The 24,286-nt window shown below is 41.6% G+C and overlaps 2 protein-coding genes across 3 annotated transcripts in view; one reads left to right on the top strand and one right to left on the bottom strand.

Annotated features, from left to right (window-relative positions):
• The window catches only part of TDRD9 (tudor domain containing 9), a 92,611-nt gene extending 83,850 nt beyond the window's left edge, over positions 1 to 8,761 (bottom strand). For both annotated transcript variants that reach the window (XM_075192676.1, XM_075192677.1), the window contains exon 1: positions 8,560 to 8,761. In XM_075192676.1, coding sequence (XP_075048777.1) covers positions 8,560 to 8,702 — 143 coding nt within the window. In that variant the 5' untranslated portion in view covers positions 8,703 to 8,761. The remainder of the gene's footprint in view (positions 1 to 8,559) is intronic.
• RD3L (RD3 like) lies at positions 143 to 4,464 on the top strand. The gene is made up of 4 exons (XM_075192678.1): positions 143 to 408; positions 965 to 1,055; positions 1,215 to 1,530; positions 3,001 to 4,464. Exons 1-4 carry the CDS (start codon positions 364 to 366, stop codon positions 3,290 to 3,292), a joined length of 744 nt encoding a protein of 247 aa, XP_075048779.1. The 5' UTR covers positions 143 to 363; the 3' UTR covers positions 3,293 to 4,464.
• Positions 8,762 to 24,286: the final 15,525 nt, after the last annotated feature.

Genomic DNA, 24,286 nt, shown 5'->3' with positions numbered 1-24,286 from the left:
TAATATCTGCTTTAATAACGGGCTATGCCCGTCATGTGTTATGTTGTATGACATCTAGGGCACATTAACGCAGCCTCTGTTAGCCAACAATTTGGCATCTCGGAGGGGGACGGGGGACACAAAACAAAAAAGCCAGGCAACAATGCTGAGAATTTCGAGCTGTAAAAACCAGTAATCTCAGAAGGAAGCAAGAAGAGCTGTCTCCTCATGCCTGGGGTTCAGACTAATAAAGAGAGACTAGATAACTGAAACGGAAGGGAAAAAGAAAAAAAAAAAGGGAGGGGGGAAAATGCTTCAACAACCTTTAGTGCACAGATTATCGGCAGAACATGAACGAGTGCCTATGTCTACATGCAATCCTAAATGGGACAAAGAGGAACCATTGGATCGATTTCCAACATTTTAATGGTATGTTATTTTTTTTTCCCACAACTCTGGTTTTGTTTAAATGCATGTCTCAAAATAACGTCTTTGTGTCATCATTTACACGCTGAGATGTAGGTCATGTCACTCCAATATGAGATGCATTTCCTGCACTGTGTTTAGGCATCAGACTTGTCAAATTTTGCAGCCACATCTCATCCATACAACAGCAGCCTGAAATGAAATGCAAATGTGGGACACATAACTCATCTATTGCAAACATAAAAGTCATTTCATTTTAAAATTAACAGTAGTTTGCACAAGTATTTTTTGGGGGGAGGGGTTATGGATAGGCTCCATTTTAGGTTACCTTCAGTGACGAAAAACATGACACACCAATATCACGTGCCATGCTGAACTTTAAGTGCAGCCACATTAGCAGATGCAGTTAGTACACAGCCAGCCACAATCTTGTCAGATGCCTTTATAGGGCTTCCAATATTACTTCCATCATTGCATGGCGCCAGGAAGGCAGTGATAGTGTGAAGGAGAAGATATCCATTGGACTCGGATGAAAAATCAATGCAATATATTTTTACAGGCATTCTTTCAAGACTTGTACGAAGAACCTTGTCATATCGGAACAACAGAATACACAAATATATTCAACAGTCAAAATAAATTATTAGCAGGTAAATCAGACACTAACCTTTATTTTCAGTTTATTTTTTAAATAAAAAAAAACACTTATCACTTAAAGTTTTACATACTATACAATCATGTTGCTTTGTATTGTAAAAATTGTTATGCACTGAAAATATTTTTCCCCCCCAAAAAAAATTCAATTTCAGCTCACGCAGTAAAAAAAATGCCATTCTTTGGTTGGATGAAATGGTCAAGAAATGAATCGGACAAGTCCACGCAATACTCCAGCTCCGAAGTGGTTACCAAGACTTTGTTGAGGGAACTGCAGTGGCACCTGGGCGAACGTGAAAGGCTACTGCACGAGATTGAGAATGAGCAGAAGGTCCAGAAGACAGGAGTGGATTATAACTGGCTGAGGAATGACTACAGCTTGAAGCCTAGCATTCCCGTTACAGAACAGAAGCAGCTGGAGGTCCTGTGCTCCCAGATTCAGCCGTGTCACACCGGGACCGTTCTCAGCAGGTACGCAAAGATTATAACTAGCTGTAACAAAACAAAATCTGTACAACGCATCATTTCCTAAGAGTAACCTTGCAACTTTGAAATCTTTCCATCATTGTGTTCATCCAGTAAATGCATGTACAAAGCTGGAGTGTTTAGCCCTTGCCTATAGAAAGAACACAAATTAAAAAGCATTTTCCACCCCAAAGTCCAGTTGGTTCATTCCTATAGACATTACTTGTGTAAATCAAACTGCAACGAGGCTGAAAGAGATTTTCCATGTCCAGATGACTCATGTATTGGCTTGCCTAACGGCAACTATTATTATACTCACTGCTTTACCTTTCAAGCCATAGTACTTATGTAACCAGGCAGAGAGCTTTATTTTTTTTTTGCCATTTGATGTTAGCGTGCACTCTGCACTTGTTATCAGTTTTCAGGGCAGCTTTGTGTCAAAATGTATAACCATAATATAAGTAAATGACTGGGAAGTACAGGGGGAAAAAAAAAATGTATTTATGCTCTTGAGCACATTCGTATACAAAATGGATTATTTTAATGACTTTCAAGAGGGTGCATTGATTTCTCGCTGCCCGCTTTGCCTTTGGTAGGCTGGCACAGATATTTATAAATACCAGGCCTGCTCAGTTATAGCTGGAATCAGTCCTGGGATTCAAAGAGCAACAGTTAGAAATGCAAAGGATTCTGGATAAGAAAGAAAGCTGTCAGAAGTTACACCATCCCAGAGACCGAGATCTCTTATCTCCCCCTTTTACCAACCCCTTCTTCCTTTCCTAAGTTGTGTTTTTGCCATGTTTATACCTAACAAAGATGCTCATCGTATGAATGAGAAAGGGACTTTTTTTTGTCTGACTTTCTCGGCTACTATCTGTTTATTTTTTTTACTAGCAAAGCTTGCTTGATATGGCTGTCATTAGAACTTTATATGTGTTCGTACTTTACTTGTACTTTTAACTGTATGACTTTGTATAACATGATGCCCTTCCATTCGTTTACCCTTCTCCAATGAAAAAAAAGATATTGCACAAAAAAAAAAAGTTAATCTATCAGTGGCAATGCGACCATTGGCTGATTCCCTGCTGATGTACAAGCCTTTATCCAGGGAATTCCCAGACAAAATGTTACTGTAGGGGTCATAGGTAGATATCCTGTTATAAGAACCTATTCATTTGCTCAGCACTGTAAGTTTTGAGCCACACGATACTTGTCTGCTGAGGGTGAAAGTGACCAACGTGTAAATGGCTGTCAATCATTTTCCAGGATACAGTCTACTTTCTCCCCCCATTTTCTTTCCCTCCCTCTATCCATTTACCTCTTTCCTGTCTGTTTTGTCCTCCCTGTTTCTGGGATATATATATTATATATATATATATATATATATATATATATATATATATATATATATATATATTAAATAACATTTCCTAAAATAAAAATTCCTAAAACAAAGCATTTTCTTTCTGATGACAGGTTCCGAGAGGTTTTGGCAGAAAATGATGTTCTACCTTGGGAAATTGTCTATATATTCAAGCAGGTCCTGAAGGATTTCCTGAGCTCCATAGAAAGGGAGCACCAACAGGTGACGCTGTTGGACATGTGGAATGCAAACTGTCCTGTCAACTTTACCGTGCCCGGCGACACAAACTCGCACAAGGAAGAAATCCCAACGGTCTCCAGTTACGTCGACAGGAACACTCAGAGTTTGTTTCCAACGTTCTCACACCGAATTTGGAATCTGCCATACTACTACCCATCAAGTTAGAGTGAGGTTTCTCCTACATTACACAAAATCACAGGGGTTACTTGACCCATTGCTTCCAAATAAGAAGAACCACATTAGTGTAGATTTTTGATAAAACAGTGTCATATGCATCTAAGACGTCTATGCATATTTTATAAATATAGGAAAGAAAAACAAATACCTTAAAGCAATCATATTTTTAGTCAGGTATTGTAGCTATTTTTATGCAAGATAGATTATATACATTGTATGGTCCTATAGAGAAATTATTTTTTGTAACTAGTAAGTCGAACCAGTGTTCTGTACATAGTATTGGTATTTCTGGCTTTTTGTACGCAACAAAAGATAAAAGAAAAAAAGCATCAAATAGTGGTGGCACATAAGAGCGAGCGAATGCTACGTTTTTCAAGGCAGAGAAATGCAGCTTTTAGCATTTACTAAATGAGACTTCTGGCTTTAGAATTAGTCCTAAAAGGTGCCCAATGTGGTCACCTTGCCTAAACCCCTAATGGTTGTATCCATCAAATTATACCACACACATACGTGGGGCTAAGTCTGAAATATCCCAATGCTGGATTATAAAGGACACCAGGTGGTCGGGAGACCACAACATACCTTGTCAGATGTGGTTATATTACTACGACAAATTACCAGCTAAATTGATCAACATTTGAACGATCCTGTTAAGAGCATCAATCTTTGGAGACCAAACACATCCTGTTCTTTAAGCTGTTCTTAACATCTATCTAACCCAACCACATTTCTGAATTTTAGTGCACAGGACAGTTCTCACCTAGGAACTTAATTACAAAGATTTCAGCATTTAGGCCCCTCCTACATTATTTTAACATAAAGAAAGTAAAACGTTACTAGATAATGGTATATAATCTCCCATCAGAAAGTCTCCGCTCGGCGTAGACTTAGAGGAGCCAGGTGTGTACCCCAACATCATAGCTTTATGTCAGATATTTTATAACATCTTCCTATAAAATGTTCTAAAAATTCCATTCACCAGAAATTGCATTTGTTTGCGATAGTCTGTGAATGGTTACGCAGACATGCCAGAAAACACTGCAGGACTTTCTCCCTAATCATTAGACCACAGTTGATAAAAACGGATTGTCCATAAAGTGATTCCTCTTATAGCAGAACTTGTTCTGGTCAATAAAATATATTGTGTTCTCATGGTTTCACTATGTGTAACATTTCTCTGCACTGGTAAATATGAATGTTCAAGAGGGTCGCCGACCAATGAACAGTTACATTGGGAAACGCAACAATTTAATTTTTACAATCCCTGAAATAGGTCACTCCATGTAGTCCCTTAAATCTTAGACGCAGTACATTATATAGTTACCATACCTTACAGGTAAAGAATCAAAGGAAAAGTTAAACATGCACCTAAAATAAGCTGTTTCATACACATTAGTGTGTAATTTTGAAATAATATTGAAGCTTTGAGTTGTTATAATCTCTATGCATTATTCCTACTATTACTATGTAGGTAAAGCTCACAGTGTGCAGAACAACACTGACATCTGCAGGTTTCATGACCACTTTACCCAAAAATAGATTCTTTGTTTTTAGATAAGTTTATAAATTAACATATTTTTAGAAAAAGCATTGCATAATACAGATTTCTGCAAGATAAAATAAAAAAAAACTATATATACACTATACATAATAGTTTGCTATTGAGTTCCTTGAAAACAACTATCTTGTTCCACTTATATGTCAGCCGCCTACACAAAGTGGAGGCAGCAATTTTGTGGGCTGCAATGGTTGCATTGCATGTTATTCTTGGGAGTCAATTACTCCTTTTTAAGGGGTATTTCATCTATGTATAAGAGCTCAACAATTGATGCAGTATTGAAGGTTAAATAGTGACTATGTACTACACTTTGTACATAAACATAGAAACAAAATTGGAAATGTCTCTTAAAGCTAATCTGTCAGTTTTAAAACAACAACAAAATTAAGAAAGAATATTAAAACAACTAACCCATGAAAAAAAAAAGTTATTTAAAAAAAAACAAAAAAAAAAAACAGAAATCAAGCTATAAGAATGTACTGTTTAGCCTTAGTAGCAGCCTGAAGAAACAAACTAAGGTTTTAGAGTTCTGCGCACTGTCATCAACTACCATGGCAACAAGTCACATGATGATGCCTCTCAGCTGTGTCTGCTTAGTATAATGTGAAATCCCCCCCCCCCTCTAGCTTCACATGACCTGCTGAAAGCCGTGACCCCATGTGTGTAACTAGCAGCCATATTTTGTAACATCCAGAGAGATTTTAAAAGTTAAAAATGATTTGTAGGTCAACTGAGAAGCAGGAGATTTCATGTTTAAGTGTACTTGCTATTTTTAAGAAAAAAAAACAACAAAAAAAAACTATGTGGGATTGCTGCTTTAAGATGCAGATCTTGGGGAGCATATATATTTGGAGGTAGGCATATATATTTTCGCATGAAATGCATTTCTGTTTTGCACATATAAAGCGTACACATATGTTTATATTGCTGTTTGGCAACTCCGTATGCCTGCAGATGCAAAACAGGGGCTGACCTAGACTATTTTTGTCCACGCCCCTTCCCCGATTTGATTGCCGTCTGGGACACAATTTAAAGGTAGGCTTGTGTTGCTGGGGGTCGATTGCCCCCCTCCCCCTGAAACCACCACTGGGAGCATGTAAGTGTAGGCTGAGTACAGTAAGTGCATGTTCACAATACTTTATTTGCAATTTAATGGGAGGAAAAAAAACTGACTGCTGCTTTAATATGCAGCTTAAATAAAAGCTCAATTATAAAGTGTTGATTTGATGTGAAATAACCCTAATATAGAGTCCCTCCTCTTAATCTTTGTAATACTACAAAATCAGATCCCAGGTCACCATCATTGGCCGTGCAGTTACTGGATTAGACAGTGTTATGCCCAATTGCACACTGACTATTCACCAATCGGAGTGCAGGATGCTGTCACAAGCAAATTAATTGGGTCACCCCACAAATCTGGAGTCTGATTTTTACACAAATGGATAATAGGGAGGGGATCTGTATTAGAATGCCACTAGGGAGCAGGCGTTATCATCATAAATTTTTTTATAAGAGAATATTTGTCATTCACATCAGTCCCTGCGCCATTGGAGCTTACAGTCTAAATTCCCTAACACAGAGAGAGAGATGACCACAGACCACGAAGCAGCACGGTGGCTTAGTGGTTAGCACTTCTGTCTCACAGCAGAGGGATCAAAAGATTGATTCCGGATCAGTGCCTTATCTGTGTGGAGTTTTTATGTTCTCCCCCTGTCTGCATGGGTTTCCTCTGGAATCTCTGGTTTCTTCCCACACTCCAAAAACATACTGGTAGGTTAATTGGCTACTGACCAAACTAACCATAGTTTATGTGCAGGGACTGATGTGAATGACAAATATTCTCTTTACAGTGCTGCAGAATTGGTGGCGCTATATAAATAAGTGACGACCTGCTCACTAGCGGCATCATAATACAGAGCCCCTCCCTAGTGTAAAAATCAAACTCCAGAGTAACTTGCACTCCAATTGGTGGATAGTTGTAGCTATTCACCAGAGTGTGGAGACCTCCCATCACTGCGATAGGCGAATGGCCAGTGTGCTATTGGGCATGACACTGTCTAACGCAGTAACTGTACTGCCGCACAATACATAGCTGTGGCAGCAGATGATGCTGCCTCTAGCTTCACCGCTGGCCACATGTAAAACACACTAGTGTGTCTTGATGAAAAAATAAGAGCCTACCCCAGTGGTTCCCAAACTGTGCGCCTAGGCTCCCTGGGGTGCCCTGGAGATCTCACAGGGGTGCCTCGGCCAGGGCCAGTGGTAAGCAAGTCGGGGGACTACTTGGTAATTATTTTGGCTTAGGGGTGCCTTGAAAAAACTTTGGCGACCCTAAGGGTGCCTTGAACTGAAAAAGTTTGGAATCCACTGGCCTAACCCCAATAAAAAACATGCACTGCCTGCTCCCTGATACAACATAAAGTAAGCCCCTTATGAAATAGCACCCATTTTTGTACAAAAAATGAGCAAGTGCATGTAGTTGCAAAATGAAAACAAACTTTTGTGCTCTTTGCCAGTGGGGATTAGGCACGGATGCACAAAGTGCATTTAGTCAAAGGTTCCTTTATTATAGGTGGGCCCACATAATTTTTCTCCCTGCAAAATAGCTATATATTTTTTAGGTTATGTCCTAATTGACAGAGGTGCCAGGAACCAAACTTTATCCTATACCCTTAACAGGACTCATTTTGCACAGTACATTTGAACAAATGCATAAAAGCACATTTCTAGGCCCACACTGATAAATGAACTGAAACACAAACAGAAATATTTATTTTGTCTCCATACCACCATGGCTAGCTTAAGGCTAAAACAAGTGGTATCACTGGAAGAAAAAAAAAAAAATTTATATTAGTGCCTATGGCAGTATGAAGTTGGCCTTTGTAGAGACATTATACCCTTTCCACTGAGAAATGTGATTTTGCTAAGCTGATGCCATCTTGTTGCCTTATAGCCATTTTGTTCTCTTATAGCTTAAAGACAGATTACATACAGCTAGTTTGTCTGAGTTATTCATTGTTTGCAAGAAACTATGCCCATGACCTTGAAAATGGCAAAACAGGAGATAAACCAACTCCCCCCTGGGGAGTATTCCTGTGTGAATATGTAGCAAGATCTGTGTAACAGGAAGCACGATTGGTTAAAACCTTTTGGGGCGGTTTTCTGTAACGCGTGATTTTGTGCTATATAGATATGGACTTGTAACTAATAAAGCAGAGCTAATTGTACATAAAAACCATGCAGTGTATTTAATCCTCTCCAGCTGATGAGCTCATAAACTGATAAACAGACACTTACAGGTGAACAATCCGATTTAGATTCGACACCCCCGTGCGCGTTCTCAGATGGCTCCGCGGACGTGGCACACACCATTTTTACTAGGGTGGTTCCAAAGATCAGAGAGGGAACATGGTCCTGGAGACACATTTAGCAGATTATAAAGCGCATTTGCACCAAAAACCAAATCAGTTCGGATCCTAGTTCCCAACTAGATTTAATTCTTATCTATTTAAACAGATGATAAATGAACTTAATTTATACCACACCCTATAATATTACTTTTAGGTAAGTAAGCAGCAGTATATCCCATGAGACATTATTCCAGTGCTACAGGGTATCCCAGCCCCGTGGACACTGAATATTAATGTTATCCTCAGTATCTGGATAATGTTGGGAGTATCCAGAACACAGTACGTACCGCTTGGACGTCTCCTGTCCTCCATGATCTGCAGACCCCCGAGGTTTGGGGTCAGACCAGGTGCCCAGTAGCTTGACATCGGCCACCTCCTTCCCGATGGTAAACCAGTCGGCGATCTGTTCCACGGTCAGTTTCTTCAGCATGGCGGCACCGCGTCCCTCCCGCTCGGAGCCGGCCAGACACGTGACCCGCTGCCTGGCTGTCACGTGACGCGGGACCTGGCGCCAATTCCCCGGGGTTACTATGGAAACCAGGTGCTAAGGACTTCCCCTGTGCTGTGGACAATCACTATCAGGTTACTCACTGTGGCTGTGTCAGACACACTTACCTCTCGTAGTAACCAATGGGGAACACATATTATAGGTGACAAATGCCTGATAATTGTCATTTGACAGGGATCATAGTGCTGACATACAATAAAAAATACAATTTTAATCTATGTTCCTGCGCTGTATGGCATATAGTCCTCCATTATGCAACAATATAGATCAGGCCTGTCCAACCTGCGGCCCTCCAGGTGTTGTGAAACTACAAGTCCCAGCATGCCCTTACAGCTATCAACTGGTTGTCTACCAGCAAAGCATGCTGGGGCTTGTAGTTTCACAACACCTGGAGGGCCGCAGGTTGGACAGGCCTGATATAGATGCTCATATTCCACCTACAGTGTCAGAAGAGACAAGGAGATTTATGAAAGTGGTAAAACAGCAAATTAAGAGCATAGGCATGTTGAGCTATTGGCAGGAAGGGAGGTATCTGCCCCCTCTGCCAGTCCCATAGTGGGCTACCTTGAGCTGGGTCAATGGGTTACCTGCTTTTTTTTCTTTTACAATGTTCCTAATAGGCTGCTTATTCGAGTCCTACCGGCCCTTAAAGCATACTTACCAACTTTCTGTTGGTGAAATCCGGGAGCCTGCAGAGGAGGTGGGCGTAACAGGGGGCGGGGCTCCAAGTGGCGTCATTTTGGACCTGCCCCCATGACGTGATGACGCAAAATGCGTCATTTGACAGCGGGGGCGGGGCCAAACACCGCGATTCACCGGGAATCGCGGCGTTTGGGACTTAATTCTGCCCACTTCACTAGGAAGTGGGCAGAATTATCCAGATGCGGGGGATTGCCACACTCGCCCGGGAGCCCGGGAGACTCTCGCAAAATGCGGGAGTCTCCCGGATATTTCGGGAGAGTTGGCAAGTCTGCCTTAAAGCAGATTCCTTAAATTAGAATGCTACCCATTTTGTTGCAGTACATATACTTGCCAACTCTCCCGGAATGTCCGGGAGACTCCCGAAATCTGGGTAAGACTCCCAGACTACCGGGAGAGCAGGCAAGCAAACCGCATACTGCAATTTACTCGCCAAAATTACGCGATTCGCCATCAATCGTGTCATTTTGACCCCGCCCCTGCTACAAAAAATGTAATTTTGTCTCAGGGTGGGGTCAAAATGATGCGATTGACTGCGCCCTTAACCCTCCAACCACGCCCACTGCCCGTGATCTTCCGGAATTCACTATTCAAAGGTTGGCAAGTATGACATAAATTTTAATGCAATTGCGATTTGGTGCAACATCAGCACTTATTTGCCACCAGGGCGCTTAATTGCTTGCAAGGTGAGCACAACGTAGTGCGATGAAGCATATTGCAGCATCAAGCACTGTCCACTTCAATTAACACTCATTTTGCAGGGGTGTGATAATGCAACTACATTGTCCCACCACTTCATGATGCAAATAGTGTCATCGAGTCACACTCATATCTTCTTTTAATAATTGCCTCCTCATCTCCTGGAGAATATGCATTTCTGGGGCATTTTATAGGGATAAACAGGCAGACATATTAGCATGGAACGCCAAGGAAAAATGTCAGCAGTGGGGCAAAAGTGGATGGAAGTATGTACTCCAGGATCAAGACTCTGTGTGTTCATTCATTCCAGTCAGCACTGCCATGGCGGCATTCACTGTCACACATGTCCTGACCTAAATGTGGGTTAGGCAAGGGAAAAATTTAAATAAAAACCCGGGACTCACAGCAACTGGATCTAAACTAGAAATCCTGGAACTTGTCTGTATTTGTTGTTAAGTGGATTATTGATAAAATCCCTTATCTTTTATGCTATATAACTACAATTGTCTGTGATCATGCCATATAAAGACTTGGGGGTATATCATCATCATCAACATTTATTTATATAGCGCCAGCAAATTCCGTAGCGCTTTACAATTGGGAACAAACATTAATAAGACAATACTGGGTAATACATACAGACAGAGAGGTAAGAGAACCCTGCTCGAAAGCACACAATCTATAAGACAATGGGAGTTAGAAACACAAGGGCATGTGCTACATCATATTGCACAATGGACCAGCCAGACTGCAAAGGTAAAAGTACTGAGTGGGCTGTGTGTGTTGCAATGTTGGTCAGAAGGTTGTTGTCTTGTGTTAGCTGTGTAGAGGGTGGTAATAGGGTAATATAGGGAAATTAAGATGATGGTTGAGGAATATCATAACCTTGTCTGAAGAGGTGGGTTTTCAGTGAACACTTGAAGGTTTGAAGACTAGAGGAAAGTTTTACTGTGCGAGGGAGGGAATTCCACTAAGTAGGTACAGCCCGTAAAAAATCCTGTAACCGAGAATGGGAGGATGTGATGAGAGTGGAGGAGAGACGTAGAGGTATATTTACTAAACTGCGGGTTTGAAAAAGTGGAGATGTTGCCTATAACAACCAATCAGATTCTAGCTGTCATTTTGTAGAATGTACTAACTAAATGATAACTTGAATATGATTGGTTGCTATAGGCAACATCTCCACTTTTTCAAACCCGCAGTTTAGTAAATCTAGCCCTTGATGTAATATATTCTGCTGTTTTGACTTGTTTTCATGAATATATTTGCTTGTGCTCAGGGGCGGTCTGCCCCCCGGGCCGCTCGGTTTCGTACCTATTTGGGCCGCCACCCTGCCTGATGATCAATTCTGTATATGCGGTGCCGGTCCGCATATACAGAACAGTACCCAGCGCACAGGCAGTTGCATCACATGACACTCGATGTGGCCGCGTCACAGCTGCATCAAGTGTCGTGATGTGGCCGCATCAAGTGACACATGACACTCGATGCGGCCGCGTCGAGCGTCATCTAATGCGGCCGCCTGTGCGCTGGGTACTGTTCTGTATATGCGGACCGGCACCGCATATACAGTAACAAACTCGATTAAAAACATCCTGACTGAGAGAAGCTGCGGATGCACAGAAAAAGTGCGTATTAGCGGATTACAGCAAGAACAAATTTGGAGAAGCATCGCCCTAGATCTACTGCAGTTCCGGAAAATAGGGTAAGAGCAGATAGTTAGCCATAGGGCGAGACCCCTCTGTATAGGATTCCTGCGAGCCGCGGAAAGGTTTTCAGCAAAAGGCTATAAACATTTCACTGTATGTACAGTTATGTCCGATTCTATGTTTCAGTAGTAGTATAATTTTACATCTGATTTGCACCTATCACATTTTTGCGTTCCTTATCTTTTACATTTATTGATTAAGAACAGTACTACAGGGCTCCTCCCATAGCCTATGGGAGCCCTGTAGCAGCAAATCACTGAGGGCCAGGGTGTCAGAATGACATCCTGTGCCCTGCCTCTTCCCCCCTCCCCCTAGTACAGCCCTTTAGATATGATTGGGGCAGCACCAATCAATGATTTACGTGGGAGCCTCAGTCTCACTAGGAGGCTCCCATGAAGTAAGTAAAAATAAATAAATAAATATATGAATGTATATATAAATATCTAAATGAATAAATCATTAATATAAATGAAAAAAAATAAAATATATATATATGTATATATCTATATATATATAGAGAGAGATATATATATATATATATATATATATATATATGTATATATATATATATATATATATGGGCTGCCACTTATGGGCCAGTGCTAGGTGCTTGCCCCCCGGGCTAAAATTTGCCAGCCCTCCCCTACTTGTGCTACCATATATAACATCCTACCATGCGCTATTGTACAATTATATGCTTGTTTATGTTGCCATAAAATGCTATGTAAGTGCTTAGGATGTTTGAAGATGAAGTGTAACTTCATATGGTGTCTTGTGATAACTTATTATACCACCAGGGTGTGCTCTTGCTCCATTACTCTGCTGTCTCCAATAATATGTTCCACTATACACTTCGCTGTAATCCTTTATTTTATTGGAATTCCCACCATATGACCAGGGGAGTAAGCAGTGTCTTTTTTTATTATGATGTAATTTGATAAATTGTATCTAAGGGGCGGAGTCAATTAGTTGCAAGGTCCCATAAGAACCTCACATAATGTGCAATGTTTACTGTACTGCAATACCTGGTATTGTGTGCAGGAACACATCAGCAAGGTTCCTTTGGGACCTTGTAGCTAATTGAATCTGCCCCAACAGTCTCATAGTTATTTTAACACAGTGCAACATTTATTTATGCTTCCTATTTTCTGTAGCGATTACTTTGTCAGATTTAAAACCAGTTTTAAGTATATATATTTAGTTTAATGTTGGATTGAATACCTTTTAAAACTCATTATTTTACATGTATTGAATTATGTTAAAGTAGAATTCTACCCATACTTGCCAACTCTCCCGGAATGTCCGGGAGACACCAGAAATCCGGGTCAGTCTCCTGGACTCCCGGGAGAGCAGGCAAGTCTACTTCATCCCGCAATTCCCTGGGCAAAATAACCTGATTTGCTGTTAATCGCGTCATTTTGGTCCCGCTCCCCGTGACAAAATGGCATTTTAGTTGTGGGGGCGGGGCCAAAATAACGCAATTGACCGCGCCTCCTCATAGTTGCCTACTCTCCCGAAATGTCCGGGAGACTCCTGAATTTGTGGGAGCTCTCCTGGACTCCCGGGAGAGCAGGGCAGCCTCCCGAATCCTGCCCACTTCTTTGGCGAAGTGGGTGGGGGTGGGGCTAATCATATCATCCTGGTCTGCCCTAATGACGCTATTAGTGTGACCATGCCCCCAAGACACAGCAAGCTTTGGAGATCTCCCGGAGGGGTGGTCTCCAAAGTTGCCAAGTATATTCTCCTTCATGTCCGCACAGGAGCTGGCATGAAGGGCATTTAAACACTGGGTGAGTCACATTATGCACCTCATTCAGTATTTTTGGTGCCCACTAAATATTGGAGCCCTAGGAAACCAAATAGGTTCGCCTAATGATAGTGCTGGTCCTGCCCTAAGGGGATTCCTCTCTGCAGCCCTGAGTAGGAGCAATAAGTGCATCCTCGAATTGTGCCTTAGTTCTGTACATAGTGATGTCACTTTTCTCAGCTATAGCTAAAAAATAAAAGAATAAACACGTGTCATTCAATCATTTGAAAGAAAAGCATTGTGTTTAACCACTGACCGAGTGTGTATTCCAAAAAGTGTTACTGTGTACAAACAGCTCACATCTCTAAACTCAAGGTTGACCCCTCCAAAATTAGTTTTTCCGCCTATTGGCCAGGTCCAGTTATTCACATTCTCTGAATTCGGGCCCCAACATTTAATATATCTCACCACAGATTAGTGATCAGTTATTTGTTACAGTTTAATAACACTCAACCCTTATTCCTCTATAGCAAATGAAACAAAGGGCTAAGTCTTATCAGAAAGCATTGAATACCCAATATCTATAAAATACTCTCAAACCTAACTTCTTTTTATGGCAACCTGTGATCTCAACCTGTGTTGTGAATTACAGATGCTGCCAAAGCCACGCTGGCACTTGTAGTTCCACTGGAGAGGAAAGCCACAGCTTACTCCCCTCTGTTTTATGTGGACATATTATCACAATAACCTGAATGTATGTATATAGATGTCTATGAATAGATGCGCTCCTCCAACAGCAGGTGGCGATGTAAGAAACACTGAGCGCTGCTCGGTGAGCACCGCTCTGGCCCCGGATTATCGCTGGTTTCGCTTCCTGATCAGGGCCCAGTGCGGGGAGTGACCTTCTGGATCTGCAGACTCGGTGCCCGGATCTCAAGGTGGGTGCAGGGTACAGAGCCTGGGGAGACAGTGCTGATTATTGTATTTACCCACATGTTTGCAAACCTCTACTAATGCAGCCTCTTGTATGTGTATATATATATATATATATATATATATATATATATATATATATATATATATATATATATATATATATATATATATATATACACACACACACACACACACACACACACACACACACACACACACACTGCTGTGTGACACTGACATGGCCTTGGAGGGGCAATTGGTTATTTAGTACCTCTGGTCAGTCTTCAGCCATGTCCATTTTTATTTTTTTATGTCCACATCCTTGGATCAGTTGTATTTAATGAAGGTGTCCCAAAGCTTTTTTACCTTTGCAGAACTACAATGTTATTTAATAGAGTGTGTGAAAGCAGATTGAGCCTTGTAAGTTCTGAACTGCCACAAATTGTGCAGCTGCAACTGCTACTGGAGTGATGATTGTTGGAAGAAATCTGCTCTGGCATATGGCTGTGAATTTGCCACTATGTTCACTGCTATGAAACTACCAGTGGCTTTTCATATGGGCCTGACAGACATTACAGAATCAGCATTTAAAAAAACTAGTCCTATCGTTTAGTGGTAGTTTAAGGCTGGTGTAACTTGAATGTTAATTCTAGAACACCAGAGCTCTTCAGATATAAACTACCATGTTTCTTATTGTATTGTACATTTCACTATTCTGGCTTCAGAAGATCATGCTGGCTGGAGTAAGTGGTGGCCATTAAAAAGGCAATTTGCTTTTAGACATCTCCCCTTTGTTCTGTGCCCATCAGTTAGGTGCCACATGTGAGAAGGCAGCAGCTCCAGTTTACAGAGTTGGAATCTATCCATGCCAATTCCACGTCTCCATTGAATTAGATTAAATGAATTTCTTACCTGCTCTGTAAATTGTTGCAAACTGCTATCTGCTACCTGTATGTGTCCCTGTTGTATGAGGGGTGTGAGACATATTGGGGGGGGGGGTATCCAAATATGGTGTGTATATCATAATTGAAAACTAAACCTAAAAAATGTAATTTATGTTGATCCTTGATAGTTTTGAGGAGTACAAATGCCTGATGGAAGTCAGGTGCCTTGTTCTGACTTATCATAGTTGCTTAACCACCAATTAATAAACTGCTTGTCAGTTACTCTATTTCTGACACTAGAAAAACATAGGACCTATATTACAAAGCATTTGATGCGCAACACAAAACGCCTTGAATTTGTACGGCTACATCTTGATTTGCCGGCCCGTGCGGAATAAGCTGAAGAACCGCACTGATATGACATTTACAATTTTACAAACTCCAACCTTCTTCCACTATACAGACACTCCTATCATTACTCTAAACTTTTCTTCTCTCTTTCCCCCCCCCCCATTTACTGCTCAGTTCAGCAATATTCAACTCATCAATTAATCACGTGAAAGGGACATTGTGTGCATGAAGCTCTTTAGTGCATTGCTCCAAGTGTGCTTAGAAATGTGCCAGAATAGTTTCCAGTGTTGTCCCCAGCACCTATTTCCTGGGTGCACCACCTGGCTGTTATTACTTGCCACCTGGCTCTTGGAGCCCAAAAATAACCTATTGTAATAGAATAAACCATTGTTTCTCCAGTATAACACACTATGGGGTATATTTACTAAACTGCGGATTTGGAAAAGTGGAGATGTTGCCTATAGCAACCAATCAGATTCTAGCTGTCATTTATTTAGTACATTCTACAAAATGACAGACAGAATCTGATTGGTTGCTATAGGCAACATCTCCGTTTTTTTCAAACTCGCAGTTTAGTAAATATAACCCCATGTGAGCACTACAGTTAGCAGTGTGTGTGTGTGTGTGTTAGACCAGTCCTGGCAGGTTGTTGACAATAACCTCTAACATTTTCATTATTATTGCAAAGTATTACACAACTGCCCCCACCCGACTGCTTCCTAATGCCACCTAAGTTTAGGAAGACTTTTCAAGCTTTCACGTATACTGCTAGTTCACCCTTGTTATCATTTCTCTTCTTACATTTGAACAAAAGTCACAGCCGTAGTTATTTGTAAATTACCAACATATTCCACAAGAATGAGCAATGCGCGGATAACGCATACATTGATCAAAAAAAGGAATACTTACAGACCCTCACTTATTGTATCTTTAAGTAGCATCATACACTGATGTCACCAGTGCCTACAGCTTAAGTAACTCTTGAATGTTTGAGGAAATGTATTTAATTTTGCCCAAATGTGTGAATGTCACTATACAATTTTATAGGATTTATATTGTTTTATCTTCGGACTTGATGGAAACTTATTTTTCAATGTAAAACAGTGTTTGATTTGTTTTTCAGATGTCAGGAAAAGGTTTAGCTGCAGTGTGGTCCTTGGCAAAACCATACTACGCCCACGCTTATCAAGAAGTTTGGGTTGGTTTCGCCCTGACAGGTTACATGTACTATAAATTATCATATGGAGGTAAGTTGATGTTATATCTCATTTTCAATACTTGACAAAATGCTGGGTCCTGTGTGTCAGCACTGTCGAGTCCAGTGGTCGGTATTCTGGTTACAGCTTTTGTTTTGTTTTTTTTTTGTTTTTTTTCTTCTGGTTTTTTTGTGTTCAGCTTGCTTGAGATTTCATGGACTATATTATATGACATGATTCTGACAACTAATGTGATTACTTATATATGCAGCTCTTTCCATGAAAAACCGTGGATAGTTCTGACTCTCACTGCAACAAGCTTTGAGCTGTGATTAAATACTTCCACCCTCGTGTTGTCACACTTGCTTTCTAGCACTTATGTAACGGGGAAACTGTGTTTCTCAAGCACTGCTGTGTTGTGACTACAGTAGCTTTTTAAATTGCCAATAAGACACAAGCCTCAGTATCTGTCATGTGGAAGCCACACATTCTGTAGATAAAAACTGTAGTCCATTAGTAGATGCTAATAGTTTTGCATTTTTGTTTTCTTTACAGGCAAGAAGGCTGTAAAAGACAGCAGTAAGTATTGTATGAACCTCACATTTTTAAAGCAACATGTGTAGGATGTTATAGAAATCACAGGCTCTCAAAAGCAATTTTAGAGAAAGTGGAGCATTGTAGTAGATTCTAAAATGTTTTAATTCTGGCTGGGCTGATGCATTGGTAATGTAATTTCATGATTATGTGACAGGTGCCATTTTTAACCGCTCAGGTGACAGCTGTGAAACTATCCTCCATATGGGCAAATATATACATATATTGCTATAACAAATCCTTTGCATTGAGGCCATGCAATGTAGTAACCTAGAGGCTGTCATTTTCTTGGCTGTATTTCTTACTATTCCTGTGCCTGTAGCCTATCCATGCTCTAGGAACCCATAGTTCATGAATATAAGTTAGACAGAGAGGTGACCGGTCCACTTTTAATTCTATATGGCTCGTTTCCTAGTGGATATTAAAAGGGAGGATAGGAAACGTTAAAGGAGAACGATGGTCTAACTCAGGCCTGTCCAACCTGCGGCCCTCCAGGTGTTGTGAAACTACAAGCCCCAGCATGCTTTGCCGGTAGGCAACCAGTTGATAGCTGGAAGGGCATGCTGGGACTTGTAGTTTCACAACACCTGGGGGGCCACAGGTTGGACAGGCCTGGTCTAACTGTTCACCAGTTCCTAGTGAAATAGCAGCTAAAGGAAGAACAATGGACCTTTGGTGTTAAATAGGTGGATATAAATTATTTATATATTGATTTATTGGAACATGTGGTTGCTCACCAAATAGACTGTGCAGATGGAAACTGAAATAACTGCAGCACTCAATGTCCCTTAAATTAAAAAATCAGAAATTAAAAAAACTGATTATATCGTTTTGGAATGGTAGGTTTCCATCCATTAATTCTCTCACACACTTCTATAAAATTACATGTATACGCTCAACCAAACGCTTAGATACTGAGTAAAGTGGTTGGTGGGAGTACTTAAGTTAAGTCAGGATATAAATATTTTCGCAGAGAGGGAGAGAGTTTGACAGGGAAGAAGAGGTTATTGATCCAGTGATTTGCTCACTCGTCCCTTTCTTCTTTTTCAGAGTCCTCGGGACACCATTAGACTCCTAGCCTGATATGACACTTCTCCAACACCCCTGTCTTTATGTAGATAGTGCGCACGTGTCGCTTAAGTACCAAGAAGATCGCGATACCTTCAAAGATATTTAATAAAGATGTTTTTCAAAATGTCCTCTGAAATTCGTCCCTGCTGTTTTACAATCACATTCTCTAGCCCAGAGGGTAATCTGTAGCTTTGTGGCACAGTTTAGCATTTGTGCTGTTCTGGTAAAACAAGAATAATTTGATGGGGTATGAAAGGTAATGTCATTTTTGTTACTGGGCTTTCTTTTCTTTTTTTTATGGGAGCATCTGTAAACACTTTCTTAACCCTAATGCAAGTTGTGGTCCCTCTATACCCCCCCCCCCTCCCCACCCTATATTACGATTGGTCAATAGAGATGTTAGGGGACAGTGAAATACATTTACTACACCACCTTTTTGTTTCTTTTTCAAACCAACATATCTGTTCGCGCTGTAACAACCCATAAAATATAAATATATATGAAAGACAATTCTTGAGCTAATCTTGTTCGCCATGATCACTGGGGTTCCGGATGTGGAGACACTACATTCTGTTTATGCTCAGTGTTCTATTGAATGCTGTACAGTGGTGATCAAGTGGCCGGGAACTGTTGGTAATAGTTCTGGCATATTCTGAAGTCGGGCTGTTGGACGGCCCAGCATCACTTACGGCCAGGTGTAGAGCCTGTCTGTTCCTTCTGTTTACGCTTTATATTAAACCCTGTCTGTATCCTATGGATGTTTTCCAGTGTGTAGGAATGCTTACACTGTCAGATACCTTCTGCTGGGTAATTTAACGGATATGTATATACCTTATGTGAGCAACTTTTTTAAAATATATATATATATATATATTTATTTTTTTCATATTTAAATACAATACCACCCATTTTTTTATACAAATTGAAATACCTATGCTAGTTTTGTTAGTTGGATACACTAGTAGACTGTATCTAATGTTCACCGGATGTATGGGGAAATGCTCTCCACCCTCCATGTGGTCAGCAGCTTTGCGTTGTCCTGAACAAGAAACTGCTTTCATTTGAAGATGTAAGGGTGGGTGTTGTACCCTTTTTCCTAATGCTGAAAACACCCTAAAAGACCGTTATAGAAGGGGGAGGGCGATTTTTGCACAAACGTCATCTTATGCGTCAGTAACTGTCAGGTTTTGTGTACACTGGTGTGTTGCTCATGTGGGATCTAGTGGATTCCTAAATTAACTACTGTGCATATCAATCGCATGGATTGTTGATGATGAGCTTGAATATATGCAGATGTATCTTCAATAGGCTCCACGTGGTGTATACTTATATATTTAAACACATGTGTTTACAATAAAAAGGGTGATACCAGTGCGAACAAATGCTAAGGAAATTCAATTGACAGCGTTACTTGTGAGACACAGTCCACGCACTATTACCGTTAGTACAGTAATAGTGCGTGGGCCGCGTTATTCTCGAGAGTAACGCTGTCAATTGAATCTCCCCCCCCCCCCCCACCCCCACCCCCACCCCCAAAAACATCCCACTGGTCACATACTTGGCTTCCATGGACAACAACTGCAAAACCCACTGTTACATCACTTTGTCTATGTTTGAATACAGCACAACCATGTAATGCTTAAACATATAACCATGAATTACCAAGGAAAATCATATAGTAAAAGTATAGATGAAAGTTTCCTGAACATATTTTATATTAACAATAATTATATGGCATAATTGTGGAAAAGTTACACTAAAAATATATAAAAGGAAAGTATTTTTGGGCTCCTGCCAACCAATTGGCCACATTTTGGAGGTTGTGGCCGGGACGTGTCCCTGTCATGTAGCTTAGTTATTTCCTCCTAATTTAAAAAGGTATTTGTTAATTATACTGGTGTACCTCTCTGACACTCACTCTGATTATACCACAGACAGCGGCTGGGGGGAAGTGTTAAAGGATTCAGTTCAGCGACACCCTCTCCTGACTTGTGCTCAAGAGAATTGAATCCTTCAAACAGGAGGGGAGTCGAGCTGGGTCCACACTACAGGTTTCTCACCTGATTATTGTGCCAATCGCACAATAAACGGTTGCACCTACTCTATGGAATTCTCTCCCTGGCACAATAACTCCTCTAGTCTACAAGCTTTCAAGCGTTCTCTAAAACTCCCCTCTTCAGACAAGCTTATAATATTCCTCAACCACCCTCTTGACCTCACACATTACCCTATTACTGCCTGTTATACAACTACCCCTTGATCACCATTGTTGTGTGACAGGATCATTTAGCTTATAAGTCACTTTTACCTTTGCAGTCTGGCTGGGCCGACTGCAAATGTAGACTTAACCTCGTGTCAAACTCCCATTGTCCAATAGATTGTAAGCTTGCGAGCAGGGCCTTCTCACCTCTTTGTCTGTTTTACCCAGTTTGTTTATTGGTTTACTATGTTTGTCCCCAATTGTAAAGTGCTACGGAATATGTTGGCGATATATAAATAAATGATGATCGGTCTGATATCACATTTGTGTGTACACAAACTAACTAAGAATCTATGAACGATGTTGGGCAAATTCTGCAGACCAGCAGTGTCCATAGTGTACAGAGTCACAATCTTTTCGGCCGATGGTTGTGACAGATGAAGAGCACAGATCTGAAGGTAAATCTTGTAAAACATGTATAATGTGTACACATGAATCAGCATGCAGATCGTGACTTTCAGTCGTTGGTAAATTCGTTAAAGATAGAGCATCGGGAGAAATTTTCTGTAGTGAGTACAAGGCTTAAGTCAAGTAGAACCCATATACTTACTCATGATTTTAAACCAGAATAATAAATATTACCAAACATAATTTAGCATAATTTAATTGGTTCGCTCCCTTATTCTTTCCTCTCCACCCTCTACCTGTCCTCACGATCCCATCCCCTCCCACCTCCTTCGGGCTCTCTCCCACTGCCTGCTCTTACCTCGCACACCTTTTCAACCGATCACTCTCCTCTGGCGTAGTCCCCTCCTCTTTTAAACAAGCTCTTATCTCTCCTATCCTCAAAAAACCCAATCTCGACCCCCACCTCTCTTGCTAACTATCGCCCTATCTCACTTCTCCCCTATGCCTCCAAATTACTTGAGCGGATTTTCTGCAGCCGCCTCACCAGACACCTCTCTGACAACTCCCTCCTTGACCCTCTCCAATCCGTCTACCGCCCCCTCCACTCCACCGAAACTGCCCTTGCCAAGGTTGCTAATGATCTATCAGAAAATCCAAGGGTCACTTCTCACTCCTCATTCTCCTTGACCTCTCCGCGGCCATCAAATACCGTGGACCAACTCCTCCTGCTGCAAACTCTCTCTTGGCCTCTCTGGATCTGTCCACGCTTGGTTCACCTCATACCTCGCTAACTGCTCCTTCTCTGTATCCACGTCTGGTTCTTCCTCTACCCCCTCCCCTCTCCCTGTAGGAGTCCCTCAGGGCTCTGTTCTCGACCCTCTACTTTTTTCGCTCTATACTTCCTCCCTTGGTGCTCTCATCTCCTCCTTCGGTCTTCAGTATCACCTTTATGCTGACCACATTCAACTCTACATCTCTTCTCCTGATCTTTCTTTCAACCTCCTCTCTCTGGTATCTGACTGCCTCTCTGCCATCTCCTCCTGGATGTCCTCACGCTTTCTCAAAATCAATATCTCTAAAACTGAACTCATTGTCTTTCCTCCGCCCATACTCCCATCCCACCATGACCTCTCTATTATCGTCAACAACACCACCATCTCTGTCACTCAACTCTGCTGCCTGGGTGTCACCCTCAACTCCTCTCTCTTTTGCCCCCCACATTCATTTCCTTGCCCAAGCCTGTCGCTTCCAACTACGCAACATCGCCCGCATCCATCCCTTTATCTCAGGATGCCATCAAAACTATCATCCACGCACTCATCTCCCGCCTCAATTATTGCAAACTCCTTCTTACTGGCCTCCCCCACTCCCATCTCTCCCCCTACGCTCTATACTCAATGCGGCCGCAAGACTCATTTTCCTTTCACGCCGCTCCTCCTCCGCCTCCCCTCTGTCTTGCCTTACACTGGCTCCCCCTCCCCTACAGAATCCTTTTCAAACTCCTTACCACCACTTACAAGGCTCTCTCCCACTCTATTGCTCCTTATATCTCTAACCTCCTCTCCGTTCACACTCCTGCCTGCTCCCTGCGCTCGGCGAATGATCGCCGCCTCTCCTCCACTCTTATCACCTCTTCCCACTCCAGAATCTAAGACTTTTGCCGTGCAGCCCCCCCTTCACTGGAACAACCTCCCTCGTTTCACCCGTCTCTCTCCTACTCTGTGCTCCTTCAAATGTGCACTCAAAACTCACCTCTTCCTCAAAGCCTACCAACCATCCACTTAACCCCTTCATCTCCTCCACTCGTTCTTCCCTCTCTCCTCCTGGCCCCCCTCTTCTCTCCCCCATGCCTCAACTGGCTCCATTTGTGCCTGATTTTTGTTTGCCCTCCCTTAGGATGTAAGCTCGTCTCCATACCTGTTCTTCTTCTCCGTCTTTACTGTATTAGCATGCCTGGAGTTTCTGAAGTATTGGTATTTTTTGTTTATTCTGTACTGTTTCGCCCTGTATAGTCTACTGTTTGTACGGTGCTGCAGAAATCTTGTGGCGCCTAACAAATAAATGATAATAATTATTGGTTCTAGACAAATACAGACATGTGCGTTGGTGTGTGAGTGGGTGTAGCCAACTTGATGCATCACATTTTTAAGTGTCATGATCTCAATCATGCCTTTTATTTCAATTAAATGCACTCCAAACTTGTTTTATGGGCAAGATGTGTGGATTATTCACAGCCAGTAGGTGTCAGTATAACCGCATAGTGAATGCAGTGGTAACTGAATGAAGACGTTTCACTGGGAGCCGCTGTGTTAAAGTAAAAATCAAGCTTGTGTTGGTGAAAAAGTAAAGTACATGCATTCACTCTGTGGTGCCCTTCAAACGGCTGTGTTGCAAGTAAAACAGAACTCTAAAAAGGGGCCATAGGTCTTTATGGTGATTACAAGGACCCTGGATAATGCACAGTGAATGCTGGATGGAGCACAGGCCATCGCTTGCTGTATTTCCCATTTATTCTCTGTGGAACACGGTGGCTGCCTTGTACCTAGTGTCTCTGCCACATGATATCTGGGTAAAGTCCTGTTTGAGCAGGAACACATCGCAGAGTTGCAGTGCATGCTTTTCTATGGCCTAAAGGGGTTTCTAGTCTTAGATAAATATATTTACCTCCTATCTGGCCCCTAACAGTACTTGGATACATCCCCAGGTGCAGGCGGGTGTCTGTCCCTACCTTGGGCTGGGCCACCTGCATAGGCTGCTGCATTGAGTCTTGTCCCTGGCCTAAAATTTACCAGCACTCCCCTATACAGCTCCTATGAATAACTGTCAATGGAGCAACTAGAACGTACAGACTTTATTACAGGTCATCTTTGAGATATCCTGATCTGCTGCCAAACTGCAACATGTAAATAAGCTTCCACAAATGCGGCTAAACATGTACGATATTGTTTTAATTTCAAAACGATGCCTTATAGCTTGTAAAACTAGGCCAGCACCTACATGTGTCTATGTACT

The sequence above is a fragment of the Mixophyes fleayi genome, chromosome 12 (genome assembly GCF_038048845.1).
Source record: "Mixophyes fleayi isolate aMixFle1 chromosome 12, aMixFle1.hap1, whole genome shotgun sequence".
Taxonomy (NCBI): domain Eukaryota; kingdom Metazoa; phylum Chordata; class Amphibia; order Anura; family Limnodynastidae; genus Mixophyes; species Mixophyes fleayi.
Note: the sequence above shows the minus strand (reverse complement) of the source record. Positions and strands in the feature narration are given on the sequence as shown.